The following is a 14,595-nucleotide window of genomic DNA, read 5'->3' on the forward strand; positions in this document are numbered from 1 at the left end:
CTCTTTGTTGCAATTTAGCAACACTGAGCGGAAGATCTGTTGCTTTATATTTGCTAGGATATTCAATTATGTAGATTATGGAAAGGATATTTACTATTATCTTATTATGATTAAAATAGCACTTTAGGTTCTAAAATTATGTTCATCTAGTTTCATGGTCACAATTTTCTTAAAAAAAAATAACTCTCCACGTTCTAAGCTTTCTCACTGTTACTGCTTTGCAGTTTCAAGATTCTGACTGTCCAACCTAATTCCACTTCAGATGTAAGGTTTGATGTGTATTTGCTGGACTGATAACTATATTTCAAGTATAGAATTCCCTGTCTCCTGTTTTCCTTTCCAGCCCCATGGGACTGGTAGTTTCAGGGGTCAGTGGCACTGGGCTAACTAACAACAGAAGGCCTTTTGCATGAGTGCAGTAAGAGTGACTTGGAATCACTCTCCAGGGTAGACTGGCTGTGACTGGTTAATCAGAGAAGATTCCTTGCAGTGGTGTTACCTAGTAGTGGTGCTTCACGTTGTTTTAATTACTCACTTGCCTTAGCTAAAGGTAAGAGGAGTTCCATTAGAAGCCAAGTGCAATAGAGAAGAGCCCTGCATTTCCCAGTTATCTTTGCAGCCTATATTTATCTGTGCAGGAGGTATGCTCCATAATGAGCTGTCCTCTTCCTGTACTTCCCAACTTTGGAGATCTGCAATGCACATTGCCTCCCTTCTAGCCACCATGCCTGGGTTTACTTCAGGTGGATGGTGTGCACAGAAACCATGGTGGTTTGGGCTTACATCAAGTACCAGAAGCTATGAAGTGTTCCTGCATGCCTCAGTCAGATACAGACCAGACTTCTAATGGAAAGGAAAACAAAAGGGAGCCTGTCACAAGGACTAGTTGTTTCCCAAGAGAGCCACATTACTATTTTTTCAGCCTTGTTCTGTAAAAGTTAACTTTAATTCATGCTCTCTTTATGTGACATGTTGAACATCTGGTATTACCTCTGAAGCAGTTAGAAAACTGATGTACTTGGTGAGAATTTAGGATACAGGCAGGGCAATCCTGTATGCAAAAATTCGATGATGAAACTTAAATGTACCACCTTTATCATGTCAGAAAGGCTGATTTCTTAGATGCATCTGAAATCAAAACCCACATTGGTCTAATATCAGTACTTTAGTTAACTTACCTGCTAGGTAGAGTTTTCTCTGTGACTGAAAATCTGACACCAGAAAATACTGTTGCTTTGAAATTTTTGTGTAGAAGTTAATTCTGCATTTGAGGGGCATCAAAATCTTCATTAACACCTCTACAGAAGATGTTAAAAAAATGTCGTAAAGTTTTACCTAATCTTGGTTTTGCTTTCATTTCAACTACTGCACACATTGCTGTCTTTTCCCAGCGCCAGTCAAGTGTGTAATGCAGTGTAGTAAAGTATGAGATCAAAATTGAAATGTAATTTTTTGGCATTACATTTCTGTATCCTTAGCCATGCATCCTGTATGTATTTTCTGAGATGTATAACCACATTTCTTTCCATCTAGCTTGTGTAAGTGAGAATCAAAGATGATCAGCATTAAGTATTTATCCCAAGCACAAGATTGCTCATGGTCCTTTTTCTGCTGTCTTGTGGCTGGAACTAATGTTTAACTTCTAGAGTCTGGTTAAGTACCCTTGATCTGTCCTTAACAAGTAATAAAGAATCTGAGACACTGCTTTCTGTGTTAAATTCACTGGTGATCAGAGTTCACTTGTGTGAAAAGGCTTTTGTCTGCCTTTTTTTGTGCCTTATTTGTCTTCAGAGTTTAATTTAATATCTTTCTGGGTGAGCAACAGCATGGGAGGTAATCAGAAGTTTGATATCGTGGCTTTAGGGTGTGCATTTTCTTTCCTTAATTGGTCTGCATTCCACCTGCAGAGAATCCAAGTTCAGATATCCAAATGCTTTTGCAAGGTAAGCATCCCTGAAATTCAAGTGTAGAATTTTTGTCATGTCATATTTGTACTGTATTTATTTACGTACGGTTTACACAGTCCGTTGTGACTGTATGTTCAATACTTTGCTTTCCCAACATCTCTTTCATCTGAGAGATCATTTGTCTCCATTTTTAAGCCTATACTTTTCAGTATTGTTCATTATGTGAATTAAAATGTAAAGTATAAAAGGACACATCTGTAGATTTTAAATACTCTGTCCAGTTACCTGGACTTACCGTTTTCCACAGAACTGTTCAACAGTGAATAATCAGAAAGTAAGTAAAGAATTTTCACTTGTTCTCAGCAAACTGCATTCAGAGGATGAGAAGAACACCTCCACTAGATGAACTGCAGCCGCCTCCCTACCAGGATGACAGTGGCTCTCCTCATCTTTCATGTACACCTTCTGAAGTTGGAGACAGTAAATGTGAATTTTCCCAGTGTAGCAACAGTCCACGATGTTCATATAAATGCCCAAGTGAGGGAAGCACGGGACATGAAATAGAAAGCTTTCATAACAAAGGATATGAAGAGGATGTACCAAGTGATAGCACAGCTGTCCTTAGTCCAGAGGTAAATGAAAATGGTTGAGTGTTCTGAAGCATCATGCAGTGCAGTCTTCTGAGACTTTTCTGTTAAAATAAAGATCCGTGTACAGATACATGAACACTAATACTGCAGCTTATTAAATTATAAAAACTGGCTTGTCAGAAAATATTGCAGTAGCATTTCAGACTGTTTATGGCATCTTAACTTTCAAATAAGAGTGAATTTTGCTCGAACAAGTCAAAAAAATTATCACACTACAAGGACTGTAGTCAAAATTGGTTTTCTTCCACATAACTTTTCAAGCAACTTCAAAAAAAAAGCTGTTAATACCTTGCAAAGTGAACACCCCGTAATTTAATACATCTTTTATGAAAAAAATATTGCAAAGAATTTTTTTAAAATGTTGATGGTACAAAGAATTGTTCCATTTAATTTTCCATTTTTTCTGCTACCAACTGCAATGATATCTTTTCATTTTTACAATGAAGAAATAGTATTTTCTGACATATACTGGCCCTTGAAATATCCTTAACAACCAGTTACTGCACTGATATCTGTAGATAAGTCTGCATTAGTGATGTCACGTGCAGAAGAGGCTCTTCTTGGTATTTATTTGTCTTCTGTCTCACCTGAAGTTTTGGAGTGCAGTCCTGATGTCCCAGCAGCTGTTTCTGTCATAGTAGACCTCTTGGTAAGTTGGTGTTGCATACTTGGGGTGTTGGTGCAATGTCTGGAAGAGCCACCTCTGCAGCTGAGGTGGTCAGCTAGAAACACAATTTGTATCCACTTGATTGCTGGTAAAAACACCCTGTGTACACATGGTTCTTGAACCCTGTCAGATGGCAGCAAATCTAATCCTAGTTGTTCTGCTTTATTTACTCAATAAAAAAGAGTACTGCCAGCCTTTTTCACAGCCACTTAACAACTTAGCTTTCAGAGGAATCAATTCCCATAGCTATATAGCAACTAGTTTACTACAAGAACATAACATTTTTTAATCCAAAATACATTATTGTGATCTTTATTAATTTACGTGAACAATTATATCTTTGATTATACAAAAATACACAGAAAATTAACTTGTTACATGACTAGTAGGTTGACCTGTACTTGTAAATTTTTTGTGTTTCAGTATTACTTAACAAACTAGCTGTTTTAAAAATATATGGGTTAATAAAGCCATGATATTTTTGGGCACATTTTCCATGCAAAAGCTGCATGTGCAAGTAGATGTTGTAATTCCTGTATTCATTGCTGGTGTCTCACTGTGCTCTCAATCACTAGCAGGCTCCTAAGGCACTATAATAAGTTAACTTAAAAATGTTTGTATGCTCACGATAAATAAGGTTGTTCTGTCTTGTAACAAATGAGTATGGATTTTAACGTGTGGGGCACAGAAGCAGAGATTATGAATACAGCCTGATTTAATCTGAGCTCTTGTCTGAACAGCTCCTGCTTTTGGGCAGTGTTGGCCAGGTAAAGTCATCTGATTTTTTTTTTTTTTTGCTTTTTGTAAAAGCCATTTCCTCAGGCTTTCAGTGCTTAATTAACTTGTTTGTGGAATGAACAAAAAGATCATGGTCGCTTCATATTGCTTAGAGAACACCAGATATTTCCATGCTAGTTGTAATAATAGGATACAATAAATAAATAAATAATTTCAAAGCTGCTTTTTCTTCTTCTTCAGGATATGTCAGCTCGGGGATCGTCTTCACAGCTTCCTAAACCTTTTGATCCTGAGCCAGTAGCTAAATATGGCACACTGGATGTGACTTTTGACTATGACTCACAGGAACAGAAGCTTTTGGTGACAGTGACAGCTGTCACAGACATTCCCACATACAGCAGGGCAGGTGGAAGCTCGTGGCAAGTACACCTAGTTCTTCTCCCTATAAAGAAGCAGAAAGCAAAAACCAGCATCCAGCGGGGACCGTGCCCTGTCTTCACAGAGACTTTCAAATTTAATCACGTTGAGTCTGAGATGATTGGGAATTATGCAGTTCGCTTTAGACTGTACAGCATACGTCGCATGAAAAAAGAGAGGATTGTGGGAGAAAAGATTTTTTACTTAACAAAATTGAATCTTCAAGGGAAGATGTCAGTGCCAGTGATACTGGAACCTTCTTACAGTCTGTCTGTGAGTATTATATGAGGCAGAGTAAGAATACAGTGATATACAGTGTCCTGAATTTTGTAAGAATAGCGTGTATATTTATAGAGTCATCACATCCACTCCATTTTTTTCAGCAGTCATAGCACCAGATTATCACAACAATAATTTCTTTAGAGCTTCTGTAACTACCTTCATTTTCCACCTCCAAAATCTGCCCATATTTTCCCTTTCAATTACTTACAAATTTCCGATTTATAAATAGGGATACAGTGGTAAATATCTGTACATTTACACACAGATGCATACATATATATATTTAATAGTGTAATCTTTATTCCAATACCCACAGCATTTCAGTTTAGAAAAAAGAATTACACTAGTGAACGCTCTCCTGTTGCAGTTAAAACTTGGTTGCAGTAAATATTTTTCTTTCAAGCAAGAAAGATAGGAAAGAGGAAATTTTAAAGAACAAAGACATTTTTAATAACTTCAGATTAGAACCTCGTAAATAATTGATTTCTGGTTCAGTCTGAAGTGAAAGATACTGTTAAAAGTAATTCAACTGAAGAGGACCTTTGCTGAAAAAGACCCCTACCTATCTGATGAGCAAAAGTTTTTGTTCCCCAAAATGGTGTAGTATTTTTAATAAAGCAAAGCAACAGTAATTAAAGGTAAACCTAGCTATCATTATCAAAATGCAGAAATCACTGTATGGACAGTGATCAACATATTTTTCCTTTTTAAAAAATATTTAAATACACTATTGTCCAGAAAGAAAATGTTTGTGATGTTTTGGTCATGGCTTTCTAGGCTAGGAGTGTTTGAATGTTCATTGCTTATGAGCTGTGTATGTGCTAAATAACAGACCTGGAGAAAGAGAAGTGATTTAGCAAGAGCATCCTTATTTGGACACATGCATTTAGAGAGATTTAATTAAACCAGCAATAAAAGAAAAAGAGGAAGGTAAAGGAAAGAAACAAAAAGATGTTTTCAGGTGTGACAATGCAGTTCATTTGTTCTACATTTTCAAAAAAATTTCAGATGGAATGAAACTGCATTTCTGTTGAACATAAATAGTGCAAAATACACTCAAAATGTTGTGCCGTTTTCTTTAATTACTAAAAATATATTAATTAGAATTAGTAAAAGCTGTAAGTAAAATTTGGACCTCATGGAGGATCAACTGGCGATAGAATATTTGATTTCTTAAGTACAAATCTTTTCCAGTGATGAGGTGGCTTATTGAGTGTGACCTTTCCTAATGCAGAATTTGCTGGGTTTACAGCTGGTAAAAAAATATCCCATGAAACAAAACACTGAATATTCTAAATGCACTTGCTAAATGTGTGTGAGCACTATCAATAGTTTCTGGTATAAAATTTACCAAAGTCAGTGAAAGAGGCCAATTAATAGCTTAGACTTTTGGTTGATTGGTATATGCCATATGTGCATTACATTCTTCTGTATGATTTTATTGAGATTGTTATTTATTTTCTGTGATGGTAAGGGATCTTCTCATTTTTTGGGGAGAGGAACAAGAATAAGAAATACTGGTAGGAAGTGAAAGTATCTTTCAAAGTTTGCTGCTGTAATGGGATTTAGGCAGATTTATCTTAGCCCTACCCGTTGCTGGAAAGGAACCTTCATAGCCTTTATAGCTTGAATGAGGAGCCATGGGTTTTTTCATAACTATGCCAATCAGTTTTAAAACCTTTGGAAATAATCCTGAGTTTATAGTTATTTTTCTGTTATTATTTATAGCCTATATCATATTTTTGCAGTGAGCAGATCTATTACAGGATTAACATCCAGTTGTTTTGCTAGAATGTTAAAATTTGCTTTAAGACATATGCCTGGAACTGGGGGACATCCTGAGTCACTTGAGTTCAAGCCCTTGTTAAGGCAAACAGCCAGGTCATCCTGATCACAAATCAGTGAGCTTTCACCTGAAAAAATTAGGTTGTTTACTTTCCAATTCAAATTTCTTCATGGCCAATTTATAACCATTTGTTCTTATACCAGCATGGTCCTTGAGCTTAATTAGTTCTTACCCTTCTCTATTGTTTCCCTCTGGTTCTATTTATACACATTAGTTGTGCTCCTTTTCAACTGTCCTTTTGCTAGAATAAATCAACAATGATCTTTATGAGCAAATTATCATAAATGCCAAGGAGGAGTTATTCATCACAAGAAGGTAAGTGTTATTTTAATTTGGAGAGAACCAGCAGTTCAGGGATGTTTGTAATTATAAAATCCATTATGAGGTACGTCATAAATTCTGAATTGAATTTGCATTGTTTAGCTGCAGAGCATTTTTTTGCTATGAAGTGTTTATATTTGACATCTTTTTTACAAAGATATTTCTTGGACACATGACAGTTGCCCTATTTTTTTCCACTGCTTCTCATTATATCAAGTTTATACATTAAATATACCCTCTGTCACCGAAACATGCTAATCCATTGAAATATCTATGCTAATCTCTTCTGCAGAAACTTATTTTATTCTATCTGTGCCTAATATTATATTTGTGTATTTTATTAGCTAATTTTCTGTCTTCTTACAGTTTGTATCCTGTGAATACTTAGTACTTTTTCAGACATACCTTAAAGCTGTTAAACAGGGAGTCTGGTTAAAGGTAGACCAAGAAGTTCAATGCCTTTGAAACATTGGTGGCATGCTTACACAAGTGGGCTTGCAGCTCTCTAGTTACCCCTAAAATGTGGATAAGTATGTGCTGTGCTGATTACATGATACTTCTGTATTGCTTAAGTAGGATTCAAATCTACTTATGGCTTCAAATTTACAAATATATTCACAAATTACCTTCCTCACCTAAAATTTCATCCTGCTCCTCGCCTTCCTACATTGCATATAATTCTTGCATCAGAAGTTACTATCTACAGTCCTATTGCTATCTGCCTTTGACACTCCTGTATTGCTGTAGTTGTCCCACATAACAAGGAGCCCCCTTATTTATCACACCCTTCCTCCCAAGTGCAGGGTATGTTTGAGTGAGGAAGAAGCAACAGAACCATCATCTAGCTAGAGTGCAGTTGTCACTGTGATCTGAGACCGTCCCTTTCAGATTTAATAGAAAGTGACCATTGCATCAAAACTTAATACTGGGGCTGTACATTGTGGTTTTGTTTGAGTATAGTTTGCTTAGGAAGTACCTCTGCTGATCTTCTGTCACAGCTTAAAAATTTGGGCAGACTGCAAGCCTAGGGCAGAATTTCTCTCTGTTGCTCCCCCTGTCCCTGCCAAAGGGAAGATAAAAGGGGAATAAAGACTGGAGACTTGTAAGTTGGAAACTGAAAACAATTGAATGCAGATTTTTCTAACACAAGGGAAAGATAATAACATGAAGGGTAAAACAACAAAAAACCCAAATATATACAAATATCTATATCTATCTATATGCACAACTGGATAGCACATGGTGAGCTGGTGGTAATGAAGAACAGCAAGGCCAGCAAGAAGTGGGAGGAAAAAGAGGGAGGAGCTGCTGGCTTTATGACCTTTTATAGAGAATGGCAGGAAATGGGAGGGAGTAGATCCCTCCCCCTGTAGTCCATCACTTTCAGAGTCCAAAAGCCCTCCTTCTTTAGTCCCTCCTGTTCAAACGGTGACGTCTTCTTAAAGAAATTTTCCTTTTAGTCTACAATGGTAGAAAAATCTTTGGTCGCCTGCCTTGGACTTTGGTATCCATTGTGATGCTGGTTACTTTTCTTCAAGAATCCCCATGGATGTATTTTTAGTTGTTCTTCATTCTTCTCAAGCAAAGAAATTTTCCTGAGAGTGAACAGCAGCCTCCAGTATGAAGTGATTATAAAAACATATAGACATATAATGAATGAAATCTGTTTGGAAAAGATTAAAAAAAATAAGTGCAGTCCTCTTCACCAACCCACAGATTGCCTTTTGTTGTAAAACATTCAGGTTTAGATTCTTTAGATGGGTTTTTGAAGTACAGTTTCAAGGACTGAAATGCACCTCTTCCTGCTAAGCAAATCTAGTAATCATTCATTATGAATTGTCAATATGAAAATGTTTGCTGTGGAGAATTAAATTTATTTTTCTTTCTTTCTATAATGTTCTCAATTTCTGAACTCCCAGATGTGATCCCTCAAACAAAGAATGGTGTAGACATTCATTCATGCTTGAAGGATTATTTTATGCAAGTTTACTATAAATATCCAGAATGTTAGAGAATAATTTTCATTATACATTTTTTGAGTGAAGGTGTTTATGCATGTAGGGTATAAAAATGCTCTCTTTTGCACATATATGTGCATGCTCTCTCCACTTTGAGGTCAATGGCTAATAATCTAATATACATTGGTTTATGCACTGTGCTTAAAGCATTTTTCCTTTGTGTGGCATATCTTCAATATTCTTTCTAATGGGTATTTATTGATTTATAAGGTTGGGACAAAAACTTTCAGAGTGGCATTTCTTTCTTGTGAATTTTTGGCCGTTACAGAGGCCTATTGGTGACTTTATTACTGTGTTCTTATGGTGTAGGCCGTTCAGGGTTCTATTTGGAAGGCTAAACTTTAAAATTCATATTTATAAAACTGAGCCCTGGGGAGCACCAGTTGTGACCAGCTGCCAAATGGATTTAATTCCATTCACCACGACTCTGTGGGCTCGGGCACCCAGTCTGTTCTTTACTGAGTGAAGAGTACACCTTCTGTGCCATGAGCCACCAACTGCTCTGGGAGAATGATGTGGGAGAGTGTCAAAGCCTTTCCCTCATCCACGGGAGGGTCACCTGGGCATAGAAGGAGACCAAGTTGGTCAAGCAGGACCTGCCTTTCCTGAACCCATGCTGTCTAGGCCTGATCCCCTCATTGTCCTGCTCATGCAATGTGAGCATGCTCAAGATGAACTGCTCCATAATCTCTGGTACAGAGGTCAGGCTGACAGGCCTATAGTTCCCTGGATCCTCCTTCAAGCCCTTCTTTTAAATGAGTATCACATTGGCAAGCCTCCAGTCATCTGGGCTCTCTCCTGTTGTTAATCAGGACTGCTGATAAATGATGGAGAGTGGCTTGACAAGTTCCTCCACCAGCCCCCAAGGGGGGATAGTCCTTGCAAGTTGCTTTAAACTCCCTGACTAAATTCACTACTTCAGCTCTTTCATGGGCTACTTGCTACCTTCACTGTGATCAAGAGGAGGGTTTATATAGTCATACTGCTCTGTCTTATATAGATGTAGGCCATATTACTGCTACTTATCCGTTGAAAATCAAGTCCAAGATCAGTTCAGGGAGCTTTCCACAAAGCAAGAATTCAGTGTTTATTGTTCTACCATGGCTAGGCTAGCCAGACTTGTCACTCCTGTTCTATCAGTAATTTAAAGAGTATAACACTTTTTAAATATCCTGCTTCTCTGGAAACAAGTTTCAGGTTTCTTACAAGGTTCTGAGAGCCCTTAATTGAATTTTGTACATACACCACAATTCTCAATTGATTGGAATTTCTAGCCTTTATTGCTGGATTTTTTTGTAAGGTAAAAGAAGATTTTAGTTATTGCTCACAGTCGCGGATAGTAGAGCTAATAAAAATGTTGTCAAAGTGGTACTTATTTATCATTTTGGGGGTATGCTGACCAGTGGGGTCAGTCAAAGCATTCTGAATGTAGATGCCACTGCCGTGGCAGAATTAACCAAGTCCACCTGACCTTGAAGTTTTTAGAGGATTAAAAAACAAAACAAAACAAATATGCCAGCATAACAGCAGGTCTTTCTTCAACACATTAGCAAAACCAGAACTTGATTTCATCATGAGCTTTCAAGTTCCAGCTTTGATAACTAGATCTATTGCCAGGACCCTAAATGTAGGGTATTGGGAGAATCCTTTGAAGTCAGCAATGAATTTCATGTATTTATCAAAATCATCAGTTGGTCACACAGCCGGAATAAAGGTTTTTTTTATTATCTCTGTCTTACTGTCTGTGCACTGAGTAAAACAGGAATTAAAAACTGGCATCTTTTGCCTTTAATCAGTGAGTTGTGTGAAAAAAAGTATTTACTCAGTTTGATACCCACAATCTTTGGTATTTCTGTTAGCAAATGATGGAAACTGTATTTCATACAAGGTATTACTGTCCTGAGGGTATGCTGATACCAGTCTCTGTAAGGCCTTCAGTCAAATGACAAACTGTTCCAGATTAAATCAAAATAAGCTTCCTGAGCAGCACTCTATTTCCTCAGAAAGCCAGTTAGTCAGTGACAAACATATTGTCTAGAATTGCATGCCTAGTTTTGATAATCTTTATAAAACTAAAATGGAAAAAGCTTATCGATACATAAAGCTTAAAAATGAGATTTTCATCAGGTGTCTGAGATTCTCAGTGTCATTCTGTGGCATAAGTATGATGACCCAACTTGGACTGCAATTTCAGTGAGCAGGAAGGAAAATAATCATGCAGTAAAAACATGTCGTAAATTCCCCAGAAGTGACTTTGTAGAAGTTACAAGAAAAGAATATCAAGGTTGTCAGTGGCATGAAATTTCCACTTTTGAAGATCACAAGCTCCTGCTTAAATCTTCCTCAAGCAACTCTTTCAGTTCTGTTACAGTCTTTAGCTTACAAATACAAGGTAAATTTCTGTTACCCTTAGAGAGATATTTCATTTTCTTAGAATTTGAATTTGTTCTTGTTTGCATGAACAAGCTCTCATTTTTGTTACTGTCTTTCAAGGAAACAAGAAAAAGGAAAAACACAGCAGCCATTCTTTTGACAAGTTTGAGCACTATTCAGCAAAACCATGTGCACTGTTTTCTTCCAATTTATTTCCACAGGGGGGGAATCCTAATTGAAGATGATACACAAACAGATGAAGGTGCCTAGTCTGCAATTTTATAACGTAGCATTTGTGGAACTTTTCATTTTGGTTTCTGGTTTTCTCACTGGGTTATTCTTCTCCTGGGCTTTGCAGTGTATCATTAGTATTCTTCATTAGTGTTCTTCATTTCAGTCTTGAGGCTCTCCCAGTAATCAGTACTTTTGTATATTCAAGCATCCTGTGTTTGATATCAATCGTTTCTGTTCATAGTGTGCCTTTAACAAGGGATCCTTTCAGTCTCCACGTGGACATCTCTCAGCAGGCTTGGCCCTCATATTGTCTGACTTGGAGCTGCAGCTTTCACAGCTCCTCTCTTTCTGTTGACCTTAATCAGCTGTCAGCTGGCCCCAGGAGAATCCAGTGTGTCTCCACCTCTTGCCCTTCTCTGTGGTGTGTATGATAGATCTAAGACCCAAAGCAGATCCCTTCCAACTGCAGACACCTGGTGATCCTACGATCATGAGATTAAACATGACCAGATGTCACGGTTTAACACTGGCCTGGCAATTAAACCGAGTAACAGATGCTCTCTATTAATCTCTCTCTCCTCCCTGATAAGAAGGGAGAGAGAATAAGGGAGAGAGACTTATGGGTTGGAAACTAAACTACGCAACTTTAATGAAACAGTAATGATAAATAGGAAAAATTACTAAATGTATACAAATATACAGGAAAATGGATACCACATTCCTCCCCCCTTTCCCCCAATAGATCTCACGTCACCACCGAGGCTGCAGGGCAGCTCTGGGAAAGTCCAGGCTGGACTCCTGGAGTCGGCAGCAGTTGGGAACTGGAGGCAGGAACACACAGATATGGGCTGGCACGGATCAGGAGCACAGGCAGGCAAACGGACGGGATCCTTCCAGGATGCCGGGTGAAGGAAGGGAAGCAGGAAAGGCAGGAAGGGCAGGCAGCCGGAAGCTGGAAATCTGGCCTGGCCCTCGTGATCCCTCAAATTTATACTGAGGATGATGTATATGGGATGGAATACTCTGTTTGGTCAATCTGGCATCTATCTTGTCCGTTCCTCCCCAAAGGAGGGATGCAGGTGGGACCTCTTTATCCTTCTGGAGGGTAAAATGTTTTCCTCAGAGCTGAGCAGTGTCCTTGGCTCTGCATACCAGTCTCTAGCAGTAGCTATAAACATCGAGTGGTATCAGTCCTAAAAGCACACACTGTCTGAGAAACTTGCTGTTAATTTCAGCAAGTGCAACTACTTACAAGAGACTTAGCTAAAAGCAAAAGTACAAGACAGAAAATCACCTTTATCCTGGCCCAAACCAGGACACAGAATAAACCCAAAGGGTTTAAATTAGAGCTGTCTGCCTGAGCTGTTAATTACAAGTAGTTTAACTAACAAATGCATTATAAACATACCTTTACTGTTATGGATTTGTTCATTGTGAAAAATAATTGCATGAAAGTTCATGCAACCGAATGTTAGTTCATAGATTTACTACTTATAAATTATCCTTACCCTTAGATCTCTGAATCTTTTTCTCTTTTCCCAATTTGAAAGAGTGTAATCAAAAGAGAAAAGAGAAAAAATTATTTGCCATTGGTCTCCCCAGTGTACATAGAGGGCAACTCCTAATCTGGAGATAGCATTGTCACCCAAAGAAGTCCGAGGTCTTGGAAGCTGTCCCACAGTAACATCTCCATGGTCTTCCAAGACTGACAGGGAATGAACTGAGGGGAAGGTGTGAGTGAGTCTGGGTATGGGCTGTTGGCATAGCTTCATCAGGAGTACAGGTAAAGTGTCTGCATTTTGTGTCATGTTCTTAACTAAATTGCTAGCACAAACATTGAACAGCTTTTAATGCTTGAATGTTTCTCTATGCTACATCTTACCTCAGAAAACAGAATTCAATAATGAAATGCCTCTTTCTCCTCCTCTTCCCGCATTCTGTAAAATCAGAGCACTTTTGGAAATGCTGAAAATTCCATTGTGCATTCATTTCCAATTGCCTCCACTGCTGCTTGGGTTTGCTGTGCAAATTTCAGGCCTATTTGGTCTATGGAACAACCAGGGGACCTTTCATAATGTAAGGCAGCCAAAGATATAATTTAAATGCAGACAAATGAAAGTTACAGAAAACTTAAAATGTTTCCTTTACTGTAGAGAATTAATGTTTTATTCTGCAGAGCTGATAATTTAAAAAACTTTTTAGACAGATAGTACTAATAGGGAATCCTGGTAAAATTCTATCCCAAATAGTTATGTTTTATTTCCTGAAGTCAAGGTGCATGCTGGAAATATTATTAGAATATTTACTTTCATGTTTGTTATTTAAGTTGACTTAGCTATTAATATGTAAAATGTTAAGTACATGAATAAAAATGCACATTATACTTAATTAGAATGTGCTTCAAGGAAGCTATTAAACAAAACCACCAAATAATTACCTGTCATAAATAACGATGCTTTCCTAAACTTGAATCTTTGTGAGATGCCTAAAGCTACATTTCAATGTTTGCAGGTTCAGGTTATTGGTTTAAAGCCTATACTGATGTATGAGACACTGATAACTATGTGTTCTCTTCATTTCACTATACAGGACAGCCAGCTACAATAGGAATTGGAATTTCCTCCCTAAGATGTTGTGGACAAAGGTAGCTTTGCACAATTTCAAAAGTATTGATTTTCTTTTAAAAACATATTATAAAAAATAAAAATAAAAAAAAAACCTAGAACCAGACTGACGCTGTTTAAAATTTTTTTTTTTTTTAATCACTAAAGCCTCAAAATGAAAATGATAGCAGTACGGAAAAACTTTTTTGGCACTTGCTTCTTCATTTAATTCTTATTTTGAAACATCTTTGCTAAATATTAATATTATTAATTTTAATAATAACGGTCTTATTATTTCAAACATTTAAAAGGGTTTTAATCATCATGCAATGCTTGAGTTCTACATTTAGAAACAAAAAGCTCATACTTCCTGCAAGTGTCAGTATACAGAAGGAGTATCAATTGTTTAGTTTAAGGAACTGTTTTTTAATGAGTATTTTATTTTTGGAGACTTGCTTTGTTCAGTGTGTAGTTGCTCACAGTTCTTCCATGAATCAGGTGAAACAGAAGCCAAAGTGATGAGGAACTGAGGCAAACGA

General features: G+C 37.4%; 1 protein-coding gene across 4 annotated transcripts in view; it reads left to right on the top strand.

Moving 5' to 3' along the window:
* SYT14 (synaptotagmin 14) overlaps window positions 1-14,595 on the top strand; it is an 87,593-nt gene that overhangs the window by 53,970 nt on the left and 19,028 nt on the right. For all 4 annotated transcript variants that reach the window (XM_071739581.1, XM_071739582.1, XM_071739579.1 and 1 more), the window contains 2 exons: window positions 2,271-2,539; window positions 4,203-4,652. In XM_071739581.1, the coding sequence (XP_071595682.1) occupies window positions 2,271-2,539; window positions 4,203-4,652 (719 nt within the window). The remainder of the gene's footprint in view (window positions 1-2,270; window positions 2,540-4,202; window positions 4,653-14,595) is intronic.

The sequence above is a fragment of the Heliangelus exortis genome, chromosome 3 (genome assembly GCF_036169615.1).
Source record: "Heliangelus exortis chromosome 3, bHelExo1.hap1, whole genome shotgun sequence".
In the NCBI taxonomy this organism is placed as follows: domain Eukaryota; kingdom Metazoa; phylum Chordata; class Aves; order Apodiformes; family Trochilidae; genus Heliangelus; species Heliangelus exortis.